Source organism: Mytilus galloprovincialis, chromosome 3 (genome assembly GCF_965363235.1).
Source record: "Mytilus galloprovincialis chromosome 3, xbMytGall1.hap1.1, whole genome shotgun sequence".
NCBI lineage: Eukaryota > Metazoa > Mollusca > Bivalvia > Mytilida > Mytilidae > Mytilus > Mytilus galloprovincialis.
The window spans coordinates 73870676-73893598 of NC_134840.1; the positions used below are offsets into that span (position 1 = coordinate 73870676).

Consider the following 22923-nt stretch of genomic DNA (forward strand, 5'->3'; position numbering starts at 1 on the left):
GAAACGCGCGTCTGGCGTAAATATAAAATTTCAATCCTGGTATCTATGATGAGTTTATTTGCAACCACTGGGTCGATGCCACTGCTGGTGGAGATTTATTTCCCCGAGGGTATCACAAGCCCAGTAGTCAGCACTTCTGTGTTGACTTGAGTTATCATTGATATGTTCATAATTATAAATTGACTGTTAACAAAACTTTGAATATTTGAAAAACTAAGGCTTTTCTACCTCAGGAATAGATTACCTTAGCTGTATATGGCAAAACTTTTAGGAATTTTTGGTCCTCAATGCTCTTCAACTTCGTACTTTATTTGGCCTTTTAAACTACTTTTGATTCGAGCGTCACTCATGACTCTTTTCTGGCGTAAATATGAAATTTTAATCCTGGTATCTATGATGAGTTTATATACTACTATTGCCTTTATTTATCAAGCTATGTATTATTCAGACACGATGATAAGGCAACTTCCAAGTTGAAAGACCACAACTAAGACACGTTATTCTAACTCAATTCGAAGTCTGTCGGCTCTAAATCGTTAATTTTTCGAAAAACTAAGGATTTTCTTATCCCAGGCATAGATAACCGCAGCCGGATTTTGGCACAACTTTTTGGAATTTTGAATCCTCAATGCTCTACAACTTTGTACTTGTTTGGCTTTAGAAATATTTTGATATGAGCGTCACTCACTAGTGAGTCCTATGTAGACGATACGCGTGTCTGGCGTACTGAATTATAATCCTGGTACCTTTGATAACTATTTAATGATACGTGATTTGGATCAGTTTATAATAAACTTTTCTTTTTCAGATAAAGAATCCTACCTTTATGATGCTAACATTTGCAGGAAGTACGAACACACTGATCATTTCTGGCGTTGGTGCATTTTCTTTTAAATTACTAATGGAACAGTATAACATGCAGTTTGACGTTGTAGGTTATTTAATTGGTAAGTGTGGATTTGTCAAACTAACGGATATATATATATATATAAAAAAAGTAAAATCACCAAAAAAAAAAAAAAAAACTCTTGAGGAAAATTCAAAACAGAAAGTCCGTAGTCAAATGGCAAAATCAAAAGCTCAAACGAATGGATAACAACTGTCATATTTTTGCCTTGGTACAGACATTTTCTTATGTGAAAAATGGTGAATTGAACCTGATTTTATAGCTAGCTAAACCTCTCACTTACATAAAAAAAACCTGCCTTAGACGTTGAAGGTTAAGCTAGCTATTAACTCACAATTTTTTGAAAAACGCATATTCCAAGTCAGGAATAATACATATGTTCTTCATTTGTCCCGTTGGTTGAAAAAGTCGAATGCTTTATTTTTACTACAGGTCATCCATAGAAAACTAAAATTGCTGTTTCTTGGACATCTTGGATGATAAATTACAGAAAGCATACTTTGTCGGGTTGTGTTTTGATCATTTCTCGTATCTTGCCATGGTATTGTTAGATGGTTTTCGACTTGTGAAGTTGATTATCCCTCTGGTATCGTTCGCCCGTTCCTTCGACATTTGATATTTAGCAAACAATTAATCACGAAGTTATTTTTTGTTAGAAAAACATTTATTAAAAAAAAAAAAATTCCTTCCGGCTTTGTGTCTAAAATCATCAGGTTATCTGGACATTTTATTCGCTAATGCAAAACTCGCTTTGTCGTGCTGTGACATATATGGTATTCTCTTCAGAACTTGCGAAGGGGTAGCATTTGGTTGTTTGAATTGTATAAGAAAACAATCACACTCGGTTTAATTAGAGTCCATTGGAGACTAAAACATAACCACAAAAATATTTTATATGCGTGGGATATATAAGTACGCAGTCACAACCTATCGAGAAGAAGAGTTCAATTTAATTTTAAAACGCCTTTACAATGTCTTGACTTAAACGGTCAACCACCAATTGTTCCAAAGGTAATCGTTTATGTAACCCTCCCTAAACACGGTTAGGATAACCTCGGAGAAAACCCATAGACTGAATATAAAGATACATGCCATTATATAACTGTTACCTTGTGAGCTTAAGCAGTTTACTTAGTACAAAGAAAAGTTCATGCAATGTATGCATATCAAGTGAACATGTAATTGCCCTTAATAAAGTTTAAAGATGTTTACTGGACGCTGAACATCAATAAAAAAAAAAACCTAATACTTTTAACCATTTTTCTCAGGAGGATTGATATTAGTCGGATCTGTTGGAATGTTTGGAGGTGGTTTATTAATCAAAATGTGTGGACTCGGTATCAAGGGAATGCTGAACATGTGTTTCATCGCGTCATTTATATCTGGGGTTCTTGGAATAGCTTTTATCGCAGGATGTCCAGAAGTAAAGCTTGCAGGGTTAGAGGTTCCATATCCGAATAAAATAAAGTAAGTATCAAAACACAACCAAAGAACATATAAATAAAGGCAACATTAGTATACCGCTGTTGGAAACTCATAAATCGATATAGAAAAAAACAAATCCGGGTTACAAACTAAAACTGAGGGAAACGCATCAAATGTAAGAGGAGAACAAAGACACAACAGAAACACAACATTAAAATGTTACACACACGGAAACAACTATGATATAACAATGGCCATTGTCCGGACTTGTTACAGGCATTTTTAAGGGAAAAAAAAATGGTGGGTTGAACCTGGTTTTGTGGCATGCCAATCCTCCCGCTTTAATTGTTCATAATAAGTACAACAGAACCGATTTTCACATGTGACAGTGTATCAGGTTTTCTTGTCACATGGCGAAACTCTCTCAGTCCGGTAAGGTATTTAGTTCTCCATTGATTATTGAAATGTTCTAATAAAATTAGCTTCATTCATTGTACTAGTTTTTTTAGCTTCTTCTGGCGTTATCTTATTGTACTCTTGTGTTTATATAGTTCTCCGTCGATATTCTTCTACCTTGTAATAAATGTGACGGTGTCAACGGCTGTTGATCTCTAATATCTTGCGAAACGTATCATTAATAACGCTTTCAATCTCGTTAAGAACTGTTCATAACATATCCGCATTTACTTGGGAACTCCCCATAACTATTTTCAATGTGGTCTTTTGTTATTCTGACCAGTCTCGCCCCCATCAACCACGTTTTGAACGTGTAGATAATTAAGGCGCGTAATGGCTATATACTCATCAAAGGCGTTTCAATGTTTCGTATGCTTAACTTGGAATCAATCATATACATAGAGACGTATGCAAGTGACGACGTTGCGGGCCTATTGTTAAGTAATATGGTGCCAAAATGTTTATCAAATAAAAGAGTATAAAATAGACTGGTGTCCTGTTACGAGGTAGACTATTTTCCCTAGCTATCATACCACTGCTTTCCCGTGACAGTTGTAGCGTTCGTAAAGGCAATCAAAGAACACAACAACACTAACATTTTTTGGGGTACTTTTTTTAACTTTCAAAACAATGCATTCTAAACCATGTTAAAATTATAGGAAAATATAACCTAATTAAACACAATGCGACAAGAATATAGAAATATTGTCACCTTGAATTTCTTTCGACCGACAGTCAAACCCTTGATAAAGATGATATTTCGTTTCACAATGCGGGATGTATAAATACATTGCCTCGTCCGATTAAATTTTGGGAATTTGAATCAGATGCTTCGTGTTGAGTGTAACACTCACTGCTATTAAATGAACCATTATACCATCTGTGTGAGGTGTTTAGATGCCCTCTTGCTATGTTTACTTTTCCCCCAATCAAACATTCCACTGTTTACCAGAGACAGGTAAAACTTTAGCCCTTCACCAAACCTGGCAAAACCTACCTATTGTATTGTTGGTAACTTTTCGTTTGGGACAAGTTTTAGTTAACAGTTAATACAACATGTAGATTCTGCAAGGCAAGTCGATTGCGATGAAGGTGGTAGGAAATAAACATAACTTTTCGACCCCTCAAAAAGTAATTGCAATGATCCTATAACCTACAGAGAGCATGAAAATCATCCTATACGAGCCATCGGAATAATTACTACCCTACTTAGCTGCATATTTATACACTGAGCATCACCGAACGAACGCCACAGACGTTTGCAGTACAATGGAAAACAATATTTCTTTACCCAAGTCAACCTTGAGGTTGATCAGTATGCACTAATTAACACTTGTAAAATCAATTGAGATATTGTTTTATTTCAGTACATTAGCTGGATATAATGACGTTTGTCAAGGATCTTGTCAGTGCCAGTATGAAGGTCTGTCATTAGTCTGTGGAAAAGATAATATTGTATATCATTCACCATGTCATGCAGGATGCGCAACTCAGTCAGGACAGGTAAACCACACATTAAGCTTAATAATAATCTTACGAAATATTTTCGTCGTGAGAATAAATTTGCAGATTAAAATGTAAAAAATACAAAAACAGCTTAAATCTAAAAAAGTACTGGACTGAGGAAAATTCAAAATGGAAAGTCCCTCACTAAATGTCAAAATTAAGGTAGCACAATACAAAGATTTGTTCACTCCCAATCAGACAACTTTAAACTGATGTAATTCATTTCATCCTTCTTTATATTTCATAAATGAGGTACCAAAAGAAAGAAGAAAGATTAATCTTTAAAATTGTGATAATTTCATTATGACATAATTATTGCACAATCAATTATTATGTAATTAGTTGCTATATTGTGATGTCCACACTTGGATGAATTTGGCTTCTTTGTTCTTCATAGCATCCCCAAATATTTTATAGATTCTTGTACAACACAGCTTGACCTCCAAAACTGTGTCTCAGATTTCCAAAAACATCAATAGAACAAATTTTATACCACATTGAATTTAGTGATTTCTTATGAATTGATGTTGCAAACTTCATTGAAGATTTATGAGAGAATGAAATACAATAGGAAAAATCTGAGACACAGTTTTGGAGGTCAAACTGTGTTGTGTAAGAATCTATAAAATATTTTGGGATGCTATGAATAACAAAGAAGCTAAATTCATTCAAGTATGGACATCACAATATAACAACTAATTACATAACAATTAATTATGTAATAATTATGTCAGAATGAAATTATCACAATTTGAAAGATAAATCATTCTTCTTTCTTTTGGTACCTCATTTACAAAATTTAAAGAAGGATGAGTGGAATAACATCAGTTTAAAGATGTCTGATTGGGGATGAAAAATCTTTGTATTGTGCTACCTTAAAACCTCACACACGTCAAACGAATGGATAACAACTGTCATATTCATAATTTGGTACAGGCATTTTTTTCTTATGTCGAAGATGGTGGATTGAACCTGGTTTTATAGCCTGCTAAACCTCTCACTTGTATCTTGTACGAAAGTCGCATCAAATTCCATTATATTGACAACGATGCGTGAACATAACAAACGGACATTATAGGTATAAAAATGGCAAAAAATACAGAAGACAACATTGTGCTAAAATCCTAATAACGAAAAAAACCATACAAACATGTAACAAAGAAGCACAAAATGGCATACAAACTAAGCATTTAAGTAAAAATTAAAGACAAGAATACACAAATTTACCATAGAACAATAACACAATGATGGGATGTATAAGTACAGAGCCACATCATATATGTAACCAAAAAACATATAAAGGCATATAGACAAAGCAATTCACGTGTTCTCATACTAATTCTAATTTCAAATGTGGTGAGTGTTCAACGCATTCAATCCACCGAACTGGAATTAAATGAAACAAATGATAGTTAAGTCTGCCTCATATCTTGACTTGCATCTATAAATTGACTGGCCGGTTGCTTCAGCTTCCAAGTTGTGCACTTTCCATTTTTATGTAGCAATACTCCAGCAGCGCCTGCAGATGGAGTATATATATATATATATCTCCCAGTTGATGCGGTATTACAGATCTTACATTTCCTATAATGTCCTCCTTGGTACAAATACTGTTTGCAAAAAGGCTATCGAACTAAGAGTCTCAAGTGGTAAAGTTTAAATCATGCCGTCGAAAGTTTACAAACGCCATCACGGGTTGGTTGGTCCTTTGGACGAAGGATATATTATATGCGACTCTCATACAAGTGAGAGGTTTCGCTAACTATAAAACCATGTTTAAGCCACCATTTTCTACAATATATACACAATTTTTTTAAATTAATATGCCTATCTATAAAATAAACCCAGATATCTCGAAGCACGTTTAAAAGACCAAACCATTCGTTTTTTAATATCACACGCGACTGCGTATTTATAAGTCCCGTAAATCAAAAGTAACCATATTTCTATTCGCTGTAACTACTGGGGTAAACAAATATTTTGAAAGAAATTGTATATTTCTCAAGTAAAATAAGATATTTTTTTTTATCATACTCAAAAGGGAACATTTTCCAAAATCAAGGAAGTCATGAGCCAATGATGTCATGTCCCAACACGTGTATTGCGGTCCATTTACAGAAAATTGTCTGCATGTATCAGTAGTATATTGTTATAACGTTACGCTTCCTTTTTTTAATTCAATGGCAGGGGATGATATCTGGTGACTAGCGGTATAGTTAAATAGAAAACTTATTAAAAATAAACACATGGTAATTACATAAAAAGTAAAACAAATATACCGAACGAAGAGGAAAAATCGACACTAAAAGTCCCTAACCTCGTTAGTGGATTTTTAGTGTACAATTTTTACGTGTACAATTTTTACGTTTTCTATAGGAACCTTTTGCTATTAATTGTTACGCTTAAAAATTTCAATAACAAGGGATATATGTATAGAATTATTATCAGAAAAACATTGCTAAAATAGAGTGCGAGTTTTATCGTGCGGGATTTATACGAGTACGCAGCCACGTTCGGTTAGAATTTGGACTTTAAATTCAATGCCTCGTGTAAATAGCATTCCACGCTCTTGAAACGTCGACATATTGCTTTGATATTTAGTAATAGTTTATCCATGCCAAGTTACAATTCTAGTACGAATTCTGTTCTGGTCTGATGATTTTGAGCAGAAGTAATGTCATTGACTTCACGCGAATAACAATGTTTTCTTTTTTTCCGTTATGTTTGAATATATATGTTTGACAGCTTACATACAGACAATGTATAGATCAAGTTATCATTTTATTACAGTACAATTAATTTTGAACCGTTGGTGACTATGTATTGCCATGCAATATTCTCAGACATACATAAGAATGAAGGACTTTTTTTTTTTACATTAATCAGAACACGTGATATGTCATTGATAAATCTTATAAAGTTATTTATAAGCTTATAAATAGTTATTTTATAAGAAAGTCATTAAACACAAGGTAGCTATTAAACCAAGAGTTCCAAATGTTGAAGTTGAAATCATCCCTTCGTAAATTTTACGGACACCATCACGAGTTGGTTTACCGTTATGGAATAACCGTTTCACAAATGATATCGGATATGTTCCTTACGTCGTAACTACAATCCCCTCCCCTTTCGTGAATGCGAACTACCGAATTAGATTATTTACAGGCTTTGTTATAACATAAGCAACACGACGGGTGCCACATGTGGAGCAGGATCTGCTTACCCTTCCGGAGCACCTGAGATCACCCCTAGTTTTTAGTGGGGTTCGTGTTGCTTATTGTTTAGTTTTCTATGTTATGTCATGTGTTCGTCTTCTTTCATTTTTAGCCAGGCAATGTCAGTTTATTTTCGATTTATGAGTTTGACTGTCCCTTTGGTATCTTTCGCCCAATTTAGACGGAAAACAATTATACCCTGTTATAAGTTTTGATATATCTTTTTTTTTTTTTACCTTAAATGTGATAAAAAAAAAATCCATAGCAAGTGAACTTTGAGAAGGATTTCCAAATATGATTCTTCAAAAAAAAAAAAATATACTTAAGTCAGCGTGTACTGTTGTCAATGGGCCTTTGAAAATAACACTGATATTTAAAAAAAATAATTCCCTATGTTTCTGTTGTGGTAATTATACCTTTAACTATGGGTTCATGCTTTAAAAAAATCATTAAAATTCTATTTTTCGTCGCAGTTAATTTTTCCATAGCAGATAAGATTGAAAAATTATGAAACAATCTAATTATTAAGAAAAAAATATTTTAAATCAATGTTTTCTGTTGTAAACTGCATTTTGAAATGAAAACTCTAAACCTCCGTTCGACAGATGTCGTATGTACCGTATACAAATGGATCGACATAAAAGAAAGGTTGACTTTATAATAATTTCTGCTTTTCCCACTTTCATTATTAAGAAATAAAAAGTGGTAATTGTTATTGAAAGTTTTATCGAATTTTAAGAGATTTGGTACGGAAAAATAAATCAAAATGACGTATTTTGTATATGAATTTGATATACCGTGGTATATTTCAATATAAAATAAACAATATAATAACACAAATACATTCAAAACCGATGTTATGTCAATTCACCAAAATTATGAAGACTTAATTTAAATACACATACAAAATATCATGTGTCATAAAAAAATTATATCTCGGTAAGCAATTTATAACTATCAGAGTTTTAATAAACATTTCATAATCAACTTGGGTTATCTCGCTTGGAATGTCCAATATTCTTGAACATGATGCTTGTTCATCCTTCAATGATATTTAATTTAATTTTATGTGACTCTTTGACAGATGACGTATCATAACTGCAGTTGTGTAGCAGCTAGTTTAAATATTCCAACAGATCACGCTAACGCTATGGTTAGCGCCGGACGATGTGAAGATGGATGTGACAAGTTATACATAGTAGCGCCATTAATGTTTATATCTATGATATGTGTACTCACCACTGTGACTCCCAATTCCATGGCTCTCATGCGGTAACTATTAGCTTTTTGCATTTCAGCTGGAAAATATTTGAAGATAATAACAGTTTTCAAATATTTCAGTCAATAGCACAACACTTTGAAACAAATGCATACCCACACAAAATGAGTGAAAACAAACAAATAATGTTTTAGTCTAAATATTCCGACTTTGCACCTGCGAAAATGCCCATTTAACATTAGTTAGGTTCTAAAAAGAGGATATGTATACTAGTATCCCTTTAAAGAATATCCCTTCCATTTGTTAGCCTATCTGTAATTATAGTAATTTATTTTATTCCTTTAAGATACAAGGAGAGTTTGTTATGTCAGGAAGGATGTATATTTTCTATTTTTCTAAGTATCACTTGTGATGTTAGAAGATAATATTCTAATTTGATAAAAGTTATGTTGTGTATCTATACTATTAAACGAGAAGACCTCATTGTGTGTCGCTTCTCTTCCTTCCACAATAAATCAATCATCATGCCTGCGTGTCCTAAAGGTAACATGCATAGTCGCATTTGTCATCCATTCTTATAATTATTCAGATTGAGTTATTTTGGGAGATAAACGACAAAAAAGGAGTCCGGATATGATTCCGTCATCGGACTGACTTTTAGTCATAGATAAGACTTCCGGTTTGAAACATGCACAAATACAACCAATCGTATGATAGATAACAAACATGAAAAATAAATAAGCCAATCAGAGCGTTCTCCATATCATGGTGTTTAGATCGCAAGAACCACAACTATTATACCTCCTTATAGAGGACAATTATTTTTCACGTTTACCTACATGTAAACTACGATTGTACTACTTTAATATATAGCGACTCTCTGTATTCTGTCTACTGTTTTCTTTGATTTTTTTACTATTTAAGGGGTCATACCAGTTGCATATATATTAAAATAAGTAAAACATGTGACACAAGTACAACCAATCGTATGATGGATAACAAAAATGAAAAATAAATAAGCCATTCAGTGCGTTCTCCATATCATGGTGTTTAGATCGCAAGAATCACAACTATTATACCTCCTTAGAGAGGACATTTATTTTTCGCGTTTATCTACATGTAAACAACGATTATACTACTTTAATAGATAGAGATTCTCTGTATTCTGTAAGGGACTTTCCATGTTAGAATAGAAAGTCCCTGATTCTGTCTACTGTTTTCTTTGAAATGTTTACTATTTAAGGGGTCATACCACTTGCATATATATTAAAATAAGTAAAACATGATCAACTTCATCTAAAAAAAGTAAAATCACAAAAATACTGAACTCAGAGGAAAATCAATTCGGAAAGTCCATAATCACATGGCAAAATCAAATAACAAAACGCATCAAAAACGAATGGACAAGAACTGTCATATTCCTGACTTGGTACAGACATTTTCAAATGTAGAAAATGGTGGATTGAACCTGGTTTTATAGCTAGCTTAACCTCTCACTTGTATGACATCACTTGTCTAAAACTACCTCGACCAAAAACTTTAACCTGGAGCGGGACAGACGAACGCACGAATGCACAGACTAGAAAACATAATGCAAATAAATGGGGCATAAACATTTATTGTTGAAAGGGAAAATAGTGATTTGGCAAATATGAAAGTAAGGTAGAGGTTAGAGGCAGGCAGGACCTTTTTCGGGGCGTCGGGATCGGGTTTAATCTGGATTTGGGGATTGATCCTTACGGGATCCGGGAATATATTTTTCGATTTCGGGATTTCGGGTTATGAATTTCTTTAAATTCTGCATCTCGGGATTTCATGGTTTTAAGCCCGGGATTTCGGGATCAGGACCCCTCCGACCACCCCACAAATTAGCCTTAGTCGGTCTTAGTCATTTATACATGATTCATATCCTACCATTAGCATGTTAATAAAACTCTGAAAAGAAAAAGCACTGATGGATTGTCCTAGAAGGATATTTTATTACACTAATAATGATCTATATATAAGCAGTTACATTTATTTCATGTTTGAAACGGTGCAAATTTTTAATTTGATTCGACTTTTACCCCGAAAAAAAGCATTGTAGCAAAGGGAAAGAATAATTGGGGTCTGAGGCCAGACACACGAAAATAATTGAATTTAACAGAAAGGAAACAAATATCGGACTTTGGAGAAAAGGAAGAGGGCTTTTGATACCTTTTATGAATTCTCCTTACATACTATCTTTTACAAAAAATCATCCTACAACAGTTCACAAGCTGTAAATGCCCGCGATTTCGCGGGTGTGTTCTAGTAATTCAATATTTTAGAAGGGGGAGGCCCCTAGATAAAACACATAAAGGTATATTCACAAAAAAAAAAAAAAAAAAAAAAAACCACCCGCCGTTACATCTTTTTACTGCAGACATTTACTGAAGTAAAAAGACAAAACTCTTATTAACCAAATCGTTGCTGTTGTTGTCATTTTAGTCGAAAGTATTGCAACATTTGTGCACATCATAGTTTGAATATTTTATATTTAGGGTTGTAAAAGATGAACAACGACCATTTGCTTTAGGAGTACAGTGGGTGTTTATTCGTTTGTTAGGTAAGATTACCTTAGCCTTATTTGGCACAACTTTTTGGAATTTTGGATCTTCATTAATCTTCAACTTTGTACTTGTTCCGGCTTTATAAATATTTTGATATGAACGTCCCTAATGAGTCATATGTAGACGAAACGCGCGTCTGGCGTACTAAATTATAATCCTGGTACCTTTAATAACTATTGTAAAGGTTTTATTGTATAACAAATGTTTTTAAAATTACTTTTGATTTATTAGGATATTATTATGTCACACCAAAAAAGAAGTCAAAACATGTTTATGGTATGAGCATGTGTGTGAAAGTAAATATATGCATATAGAGGACAATGAGATACTCTGCATTAAAGAATGTCTTAAAACAAAGTCCCATTCTCACTGGCGTCAACGTGATGATCGTAACTGCAATAACGATCATCCCAATATGGCGGACACAAATATAGGGATATTTAGAAGGCTGATGTCTATACTGTAACAGCTTATTTTCAGATTTGTTTGATAGTGTAACAAACCGCCGCCACAGGCCGAGTAATTGTGGAAGGGTCTGTTGACAAGTTTTGGGGCTCTCGTCAGGAATATTCTGCATCTTGGGGTTTTTCCTTTTTCTACCTCTAAAGACGAATGGATGCCAGGCAATGCACTCATATTTCTCAGTCCATAAACGATAAGTTCGAACGTATATTATGTGTGGTGGGGGATAAATGCCGCTATATTTACATTTCCTTAAAAATACTTCATCTTATATTATTAAAGTATATTAACCTGCTTGGCTTTTCTGTTGGGCTAGGTCTGGTAAAGACAAACTTTCAGATTGTTAAGCTACTAGTTAGGCTTTAGCTAACAAGTTATCCCCCGCCACACTGAGTGACCTAAATGACCAGAAAACTGATTACTGATTAAGCGTCTGCATGTCTGCATTTGTCCGTGTATATTATATGAACATGTAATAATAAATATTATATACGTTCGAAATTATCGTTTATGGACTGAGAAATATGAGTGCATTGCCTGGCATCCATTCGTCTTTAGAGGTAGAAAAAGGTGAGTGGGAGCAAGACGTGCCCACCATCACCTTGGAAGAGGACGCACCAATGGAGGAGTATGACCCCCTGTTGCCATCAGTGCTCACACTCCACAGCATTCAGATGAAGACAGATGGACCCCTGATTGCCCTATTCACCATAAGAGTTAAGGAGATGATCTGGTACAGGGTCGAGATTGACCCAGTGATAAGAATGGTAGAGAAGTTTAATGCAGCACTAGAGAGGAAAGCTAATACCATCAGGCCAACTGACATTTCCACCATGTCTCATAGCGGATCACCAGTTTACGGGGAGGAATTCTATCATAAACAACAGATGTGTGCTGACACCCTTAACATCTCTCCTGCCTTAATAACCAGGATAGAAAGACGACCAGACATCATCTCCTCAGTCTCCAAGACCAAACCCATCGTGGCTCCAACCAACTCTCCATTCACCTCAACCAACCAGTTTCCATCTGCAACATCATCTGCACCCAAGCCTCCATCATCTACACCAAAGCCTCCATCATCTGTACCCAAGCCTCCATCATCTACACCAAAGCCTTCATCATCTACACCAAAGCCTCCATCATCAGTATCCAAGCCTCCATCATCTGTACCCAAGCCTCCGTCATCTGCATCCAAGCCTGCATCATCTGCATCCAAGTCTCCAACATCTGCATCCAAACCTTCATCCTCTTTGATAGCCAGCCTTCTAGTGGTCCAACCCCCTTCAAGTTCAACAGATTTGACCGTCGCAGAGGAAACCCCTATCCAGAAGAAAGCCAGGGAGATCTTTACCCTGGGTTCCATGCCGGCCATACCACCTGCCAGAAGGGACTGGAAAACCAAAGCTATTAAGATACCAACATGATCCACATTCTTGCAGTGGCCACCTAGGGAGTGGGAAACCCTAACACTAGACAGCAAGCTGTTGGCCTGGGAATTTGCCGCGTCCCAGTTGGAGTATCACTCCACTGGGAAATTTCCAAAACTGGATAGGGTTGATTTGTTGGACAAGTACAATTTCCTGGCCCTTCCTGGCACAAAAGAACAGAAGATCAAAGGCAAGGAAAACCTAGCTAGGAAATGTAGGTATTACAACTACGAAATCCTTAGAACCACCACCAACAAAGACAACCCCGACTTCCAAATAATAGTTAACCAGTTGTATACCACAAGGGATCTGAGGGACACTTCAACCGACTAATTTATTGATCTGTGCAACCATAGCAAAAAACCGTTTCGCTTATTGTGAAATAACATACCATGTACTAACTTTTCTATATATAGCAGATAGAATTTAAATCACAGTGGAAGTAATATATCTGTTAGCGTTTCTAAATAATGTCTCAAACATTAACTGTATTATATCTAAAATTCAGGAGAATTTCCGTTTCTAAGGAGGGGATAGTGTAATAACTGGAACAATATAACATTTAATAATTTCTACAACCTGGAATTTACTATGCCAACAGAAGAAATAAGTCAACTACAGATAGATGAAAACTTTATTGGATGATGGCCTGCAACAGAAATATTATTGACTTTATGAACATTTAATTGAATTGGACATACTGTTATATTTGCAACTTTTTAACTTTAGGCATTTTGTTTGGCAAGTGCCCCTTCCACTTGTTTACCAAACTCGTTTTACTTGATAACATATTTTTATAGATTGTAAGGTGTCTGGCACAAATATGCATATACCTGAAATTATATTTCAACCCATTATAAGTCCTCAAAGTGTCTCAGTAAGGAAATATTTAAGTTTTACTATCGGTCCAAACCATTTTTGTTGTTTCTCCGTGAAGAGCCATTTTACAGGTCATGTGACCATAGTAGGAAATATTTTTGTCGTTGTCATATTTCTAAAATCTCTTAAGTATTCTATAAGAGTAACAAATAAGTCATTACATTAATAGTTTTATTAAGGCTCCATTATTTATATCTGTTAAAGATTAGTTTCTTAGGGATTATATTGTCACCAGTTTTCTGCTGGAATTTAATATCAGTACTCCCGGCGTCTGCTAGTCCTACGCACGGCTAGAAATTGGAAACAAGTAGTAACGAAGTTTTAAGCTTCTTTTGCTAAATTTAAATAAAGGAAAAGTTAGGACTTTGGCCAATTTGTATAATAATTAAAGAACAGGCATTTTACTGTCCATTTTACGTGTGATTTTTAAATGTGCAGGATTTCCTGTCAAGCCCCTATTTTATCGGACATTTTCCTGTCAGTCCTGACATGGTTCTCATTGGCCCTCAGGGATCCCTGGCTAGATCCCTTATTTTCGATTGGCTTTCAGGGATCTCAAAAGTATATAAATAATGTTCCACTCAGTGAAATGGCGGATAACTTGTTCGCTCAAGCCTAACTAGAAGCTTAATAACCTGAAAGTTTATCTTTACCAGACCTAGCCCAACAGAAAAGCAAAGCAGGTTAATATGCTTTAATAATATAAGATGAAGTATTTTTGAGGAAATGTAAATATAGCGGCAGTTATCCCCCAAAACACTGAGTGACCTAAATGACCCGAAACTGATTACTGATTAAGTGTCTGCATGTCTGCATTTGTCCGTGTATATAATATGAACATGTGATAATAAATATAATATACGTTCGAACTTATCGTTTATGGACTGAGAACTATGAGTGCATTGCCTGGCATCCATTCGTCTTTAGAGGTAGAAAAAGGAAAAACCCCAAGATGCAGAATATTCCTGACGAGAGCCCCAAAACTTGCCAACAGACCCTTCCACAATTACTCCGCCTGTGGCGGCGGTTTGTTACAATATCAAGAAAAATCTTTATAAGCATTGCCATTGAATGTGTTTTTCATAAATAAAAGAAAAACAACCAGAAGAACGAAAATCGAGATGCAAAAAATCACGATGATGATCGTAACTTCGTCTATAGATGATCGTAACTTTGTTTTTATAAAAAGATGATCGTAACTCAAAATTTACGATTTTTTTTCACTAAATGAACACCCCATTTAGCAGTCACGATAAAAAAAACCATTATGATTTTAAAATTTAACAAAGAAAACCGCTTTCCTTAAATAAGCAACACGACGGGTGCCACATGTGGAGCAGCATCTGCTTACCCTTCCGGAGCACCTGAGATCACCCCTAGTTTTTTGTGAGGTTCGTGGGGTTTATTCTTTATTTTTCTATGTTGTGTCATGTGTACTATTGTTAGTCTGTTAGTCTTTTTCATTTTTAGCCATGGCGTTGTCAGTTTGTTTTAGATTAATGAGTTTGACTGTCCCTTTGGTATCTTTCGTCCCTCTTTTAAAAGAAATGACATAAGGGGGATAATCAGACTTATATGCAAATGTCCTCAATATTTTTTTCTTATGAGTAATTAAGTTAACATTCAAAATGGATTTACGTTGATATGAAGTTGATATAAATATCATTTTCATGATACAGTTTAAGAATACAGGCCAAAACTTTCACTGAATAAAGTAAAGGAAGTCATGAAGTTACATTATTTTGATGACTTTTTATCGTCTTTCTTTTTCTCAATCAAACTCTGACTATTAAACATTGGTAGACTACAGAGGCGGACTAAGTCGGAGGGTCAAGGTGCTCGCATCACCTTTTTTGCGGGGAAAATTTGTTTGATCGTATAGGGAATCAATAAAGTATGACTGTAGCGGGTCTACTCTTAGGCAGCCAGTCCCCTATCCCTATATGAAAATCTCTGGGTACGTCACTGGACGACTGATGCCTATATTTACCATGGGTTGGCTATTTATGTAAAGAAGAAAAAGTTGAAATAGATCATAATAGATTTTTCAAGCTACAAATCCTTACATTTATACGGTATATGACATGTATTATTGAAGTTAGTCGAAGAAGTTGTTTTAAGCCAAACATATCATCAAGGGATCTACCATTTGATTTTTATAAGGGGGATGAAATTTGGAAAAAGGCAGGACAGGAGATTTGAGTAAAAAAAGACCGGATGAACATCTTGGCTAAACAAAAAGGCAGGATGACAATTTATGTAAATAAAAATCAGGATGAAAAAAAAAGCAGGACCAAATAGAGTATTAATAAAAAAGCATGATAGAGATTTCAACATAAAAAATGCAAGACAAAATTATTCATCCTAGCCCCTATAAGACGTTACCCTCCACTCAGTGATCATTCCTCATCATTAACTTACCTGAATAATGTCAGTCGTTATATTCCGCCGATCCGTCTAATCTCCGATTGCTACATTAACCTCGATAGGCTATACTAGACAGCTTTATTTGTCCTTATTTATCAGGAAACGATTCGTTGGATTAGACAGTTACGATCATCTTAAGTAAAAGTTACGATCATCGTTAATAAAAAGAAATAAAAGTTACGATCATCATAGTGATTTTTTTTTTATCTCGATTTTCATTTTTCTTGTTGCTTTTACATCCTGACTGAAACAAATATTTAAATGGCAATGCTTATAAAGATGTTTCTTGGCATAAAATAAATCTGAAAATACGCTATTAAAGTGGAGATATCAGCCTTATAAAATTTCACTATATTTGAGTCCGCCATATTGGGATGATTGTAACTGCAGTTACGATCATCACGTTTACACCAGTGATTACTACAATGGATTACTAGAAAAGTAAAACTGCCACTCCAAATAAAGCAAATATTGGAAAGTAGCGGAAATTTAAAACAATTACATTTTGTACCAATTTTTATAAGTTGATCGAAATAGTATTTTAAGTAACATTATATTTCATTGCATACACATTAATTGTTATTGTTAAGAACCACATTATTAAATTTATGTTACATTAATAACTTGTATCCACATTTCATTTCAGGGTCAATACCTGGGCCTTTTCTAGTAGGATGGGCTATTGACAATGCATGCTTAATATTTCTAGAAGGATCATGCGGTAACCAAGGAAACTGTTTGTTATACAGTCACGATTCGATGGCGTTAGGTGTTATGGTGTGGTGGCTTGTTGTTTGTCTACTTTCGGCACTGTTTTACTTGCTAGCTATATTCTTTCAGTGTTGTAGAGGAGAAAAAGGCTCTTTTGATTTGACTAAAAAGTAATGAACATCTGGTTATTTTATTTTAGTGATGACATTTTTTATTCGGGCATTATGATTGACGCTATTTTTTTATACAAAGGTACACGAATTAGTGTAGAGTAAATTTTGTAATATTTTTATTGTTGACTAATAGAAAACTTTCGAGTTTGTCCGTCACCGGCGCCTTTGAGACGTCATTTACCAGATAGAGCGGATTGCCTGTATCCCTGCACTGTAAAGTTCATCAAGCATCTTAGTGATCGTCATTGTACAGGATGAACTAGAAATAAAATTTGTTCTGTAGGTACTTTATCACGATTCCCTAATGACAGCAGTGCTGAAAGACAATTATGAGTATTTAATTTGCCGAATAGTTCGTGCAATATAGTTTTATAGTTTTCCAACCACTCGCTCAACATTGGAACGGAAGTGACGACGCCCCTAAACGGATGAATGATGTTCACTTAAACCAAAGTTTTTGACGGAAATGCACCGAACTCGAAATTTGCTTACTGAATTGTTGATTTGTTTTTTATTTTTGATATAGATCCCGAATTGTATTTTATTGTATTCCATTATGTTTTATTCATTATTTTTTCATTCAAACTCCATTTGATGAAAGTAAATCATATTAATCATTTTCTTTTCTGACATATGTGTTCTTACCAGAGATACATAAGAATATGAAAAAGAACAGATGTAGGGTACATTAACAATAATTTCTCACACTTTACTTGTTCGGTGTGAGCAAACTCTCCGTGTTGTAGGCCGTATCTTGAGCTATAATGGTCTACTTTTATACATTGTTACTTGGATGGAGAATTGTCTCATTGGCACTCATACCACATCTTCCTATATCTGATTTACCAAATTTGTTATGGTATTTCTACTGTCATTTCAGTAAAACTTGTTTTTAGACAGGTTGATATAGTTACTTATTTTATGGATTCAGTACTGATATTCAGACTGATCTGATACCGTACTGATTCAATGTTTACTCTCAGAGCTAACCTTGTCTTTATCGATATCTCGCACCTGTTTCAGTTGTAGTTGGTGTATGTCTTTTTGAAAGATATTAGTTTAACAGTTTATTCCATAATAATTCAGTTCAATTCAATTCCAAGTTTTATTGTCATATGAATCGGCTTAAAATGATTTATGACTTATGAACTTTACCATGGACGTACATATTTTAACAACACTTTGGTTAATTTTTCACTTTTTTTTAAAATTTATATTCTATGTATAGGATTAATTTTTCTAAATTTGGTTTATTATAAACAAAATTTTAGTTGGATCTTGAATTAAAACCATACCCACAGCTTTACTTGTTTTGCTCAGTGTAACATAAAACACCAAGAAAGAAATGAATATATTGTCATAAAACATCTGAAACCACTTCATTATTTGTTTTCTCATGGAATATCTTAAGTATATACTATATTGTTTTCATGCCCCTTAGAAAAAAATATGTAATTATAAATCATTAGATGTATTTCTTTGATAAATATATTCATGATGTACATTTTGAAACATGTAAATGATTAATGTTTAGATGATTTATTCTGAGTATTCAATCATCTAAAGAAAGCATGCACGAAATACCCGAAGGATAACTTTAAAACATCTGTAATCATTAATTGTCAATTTCAATGTTGTAAATTATTCCAGTAAATGATTTTTAACGCTGATTTATGCAAGCTTTATGTAACTTCTTGATAATCCCCAAATATTGTAACAGTTTCTAAATTTTCTTATTTAAAGTTCTGCAAGAAAAGATTTGTGTTGATTTTATGCTGAAATAAATTTCATTATATATTATATATAATTGAATAGTTGAGCACTAATTGTTGTTGTTTGTTCATATATAAAATTGAATTCAGGCAAATGAATGCATTTAGAATCCATGTAGGTTTGTTTATTTTCTCGAGTTTATATTTTATAATAACTTTTTAAAAATGTTTGTTAGCATCGCATTTTATTTTTTTCACTTATGCATATATTTGAATTTTATACCAATAAATGACATCAATATATCTTGAAATCCTTATTGTATTTTAGAACTGTAAATTCAAAGTTTTAAACTTCAACAACTCTGGTTTTGTACCTAGCTAAACCTCTCACTTAGATTTCTATTATTTTAACAATATGTGAGAAAAAAACCAAACATGAGATATACAATTGTTATAAATTGGAGTATAGCAGTTCACATTGAATCATATTCCTTTTCATTATATTTATAAATTAACTGTTTACAAAATTTTGAATTTTTTTAAATACTAAGGCTTTTCTTCCTCAGGCATAGATTACTTTAGCTGTATTTGGCAACACTTTTAGGAATTTTGGATCTCAATGCTCTTCAACTTCGTACTTTATTTGGCTTTTTTTTTTTTTTTTTTAACTGTTTTGGATTCGAGTGTCACTGATGAGTCTTTTGTAGACGAAACGCGCGTCTGGTGTATATATAAAATTAAGGCCTGGTATCTCTGATGAGTTTATTCACTATAAATGATCCGGTTCGAACATTGCGTCAGGTCACCAGCACTGAATCCGATCAAAATTTTGAACGGATTTTATATTTCGTTTACTCTCGGGTGTCTTCCTTTAGCGTTTGAAATGCCGTCCTTTTTGTTTTCGTGTTCTCTCTGGTGTCTAGGTATGAAATAAGCACCTGTCAAATGACGTCATATCTGGGCGTCGTTAATGTAAACACAGCTGATCGATGGTACTTTGTGCTGCCTATGGCAAAACTTCGAAGGAAAGAAGATGGCTAAACATTAAAGCAGTGAATGAAAAGAATCTGTCAAATCTATTCAAGTTATAAACAGATATTAATACTTCAGTTTTATCATGTACATCTTTTGAATATTAATTTTATAAAATTTACTGTTTGCAAAAGTATAAATTATTCTAAATTATAGGGATTTTCTGGTAACTAACAGAAAACCCTTGCCGTTTTTGGCACAACCTTTTTGATCTTTTGGTCCTCGATGCTGTTCAACTTTGTACTCGTTTCGGCTTTCAAACTTTTGTATCTGGGCGTCACACGTAGGTCTTGTGTGGACAAAATACACTTCTGGCGTATTAAATTTTGAACTTGTTGCCTTTTGTTGGCTGTTGTTCGTGTGATTCTTTGTCAATTGTGTTCTCCAATTTATTTATATTGTAGTCCTGTGTTGTCATTTTGATGTTATATTTCACATGGCCATAAAAGTGCGAGGTTTGGCATGCCACAAAACCAGGTTCAACCCACCATTTTTTCCTTTAAAAATGCCCTGTTCCAAGTCAGGAATATGGCCATTGTTATAATATAGTTCGTTTCTGTGTGTATTACATTATAACGTTGTGTCGTTTGTTTTCTCTTATTTTTGAGTGTAAATTCACATTGCGATAAGACGTGTCACGGTACTTGTCTATCCCAAATTCATGTATTTGGTTTTGATGTTATATATATATATATATGTTATATTTGATATTCTCGTGGGATTTTGTCTATGTGTGTTACATTTTAGTGTTATGTCGTTGTTCTCTTATATTTAATGCGTTTCCCTCGGTTTTAGTTTGTTACCCCGATTTTGTTTTTTGTCCATGGATTTGAGTTTTGAACAGCGGTATACTACTGTTGCCTTTATTGATATATCTGAAGGATACCTTTGTGTTATATGCCACAGAAAAGCTTTTAAAGAATAATGTAAAGCTACTCATTCCCATTCAAGTTCACAGGTTCAATGCCATTTTTTGATTTGTCAAATTATGAGATTCAGGTTGTTCTAGCACCTGACTTTACTGTCTTTAGATCATACCAAACAGTTCTTTCTACTTCTGAAACTTCATCTAAAATTAAAACTAGTACTACAATTGAGCATGACACAATAAAAATAAACAACCAAACCTCAAGCTGAACATGGTTATTGTCAAGAAAAGCCTTTTAACAGTAAAAGACAAAAGTCATCAAATACAAAACCTCAGAGTTCTTCTATACCAATTATAGCAGACCATGACCATAGTTTCCACTCCGGTGCCATTGCCGACAAGTCATGCTTTACTATACACACATCTACAACATCAAATTTCAACGAATCACATCAAGCTGACCAATTTGGATTATCAACATCAGAATTATCAACGCTAGTTGAAAATCTCAGTACTGGGAATCTTACAGTTTTATACCAAAATTCATCAACTCATTGTTTTTAAGTTTTAAAATAACACCGTTTATTTTTTTCTCCAGAAGATGAGATTAAAAATTTGCAGGATGAAGGATTGTCCTTTCAAGACAGTATTGTTAATTTTCGGAGAAGATTGATTTCTGATTGTTATGAACCATATCCATTCTGCAAAGACACACCAGAGTCATATTTGGACATGCTTATAACTGTTGTTGTCACTTATATATATAGAGAGACGCATTTCAAAAATTGAAACAGGAGCGTAGAGACTTTACATGCTATCTGTATGTACCTGTGGTCGATCCAGCAACAAACACTATACATTATGCAAGAGGTGATCATAACCAAATTTTGAAGCGAATAGCAACATCCACTAGAGTGTAAACATGTGTCACTTGACCCTAAAGACTTTGACAAAGCAATGATGGACAAAAACACAGGCCGAACTCATGCAGCCCTTACTGGTCAAACATAAAACAACGAAGATTTGGTATGATTGCCAATGAGACAACTATCCATAAGAGACCAAACTGACACAGAAATTAACAACTATAAGTCACATTACGGCCTTCAACAATGAGCAAAGCCCATAAAATTACTGTAGTATCAAGTTGCTGTAAGCATGGAACAAAACAACTTTAACGTAGAAGCATAATACGTATGAACTATTGCTGGATGGCACGGGTCATGAGCTGGAAGTGGTTTAAGTCAAGGGCAAAGATCAAAGTTTAATTAGCAGATGCTAAACTACATCATAGACGACGTCATGCCATGACACCGAGAGAATTATAATTTCATGTATAGGCATATCAACAGGTACTTGTATATTAAAAATTAATAATGAATAGTGTGTTGAACATGATACCTTGTGAAGAAAGAAGCAATTATTTGAATGAAAAAAGGAGCATTTCGGCAACATTCAATATGATATTGCAGAATATGTAAATGAATAAGTAGTCGATACGTATTCAGTAGCATATAGAAGATAAATTGTCATCAGTGTAAACCCGTCAATAGTGTTAGTTTTACAGGGGAAAACAACACAGATGAAAATAAAGAAAAAAAAAAGACTTTGGAATCTGGGATATTAATATCAAAATTTCTCTAGATAAGGAAAAAAAACCCGTTTTGATTTGGTCCAAGAAATTAATTAAACATAGTCATGCATGTAGATACTTTTATGTCATGCATATTTCACTTCATTTCGTCAATGCATGAACTCAGTGAAGTAATAATAGAAAAAAAAAATTGCATCTACATTTTATAATGATGTTTTAATTCAATTCCTTCTTTTGAATCAAAATTAATAATTATTTAAAAGAAACTCATTGGCTATTGACAAAAAACTATTTTTATATGTTGACATTTTTTCAA

General features: G+C 34.0%; 1 protein-coding gene across 3 annotated transcripts in view; it reads left to right on the forward strand.

Moving 5' to 3' along the window:
* LOC143068901 (solute carrier organic anion transporter family member 4A1-like) overlaps positions 1-17561 on the forward strand; it is a 47928-nt gene extending 30367 nt beyond the window's left edge. For 2 of the 3 annotated variants that reach the window (XM_076243257.1, XM_076243256.1), the window contains exons 9-14: positions 809-947; positions 2176-2374; positions 4156-4291; positions 8594-8781; positions 11251-11315; positions 17164-17561. In XM_076243257.1, coding sequence (XP_076099372.1) covers positions 809-947; positions 2176-2374; positions 4156-4291; positions 8594-8781; positions 11251-11315; positions 17164-17402 — 966 coding nt within the window. In that variant the 3' untranslated portion in view covers positions 17403-17561. The remainder of the gene's footprint in view (positions 1-808; positions 948-2175; positions 2375-4155; positions 4292-8593; positions 8782-11250; positions 11316-17163) is intronic. The other variant, XM_076243258.1, reaches the window with a different exon arrangement.
* The last annotated feature ends 5362 nt before the right edge of the window (positions 17562-22923 follow it).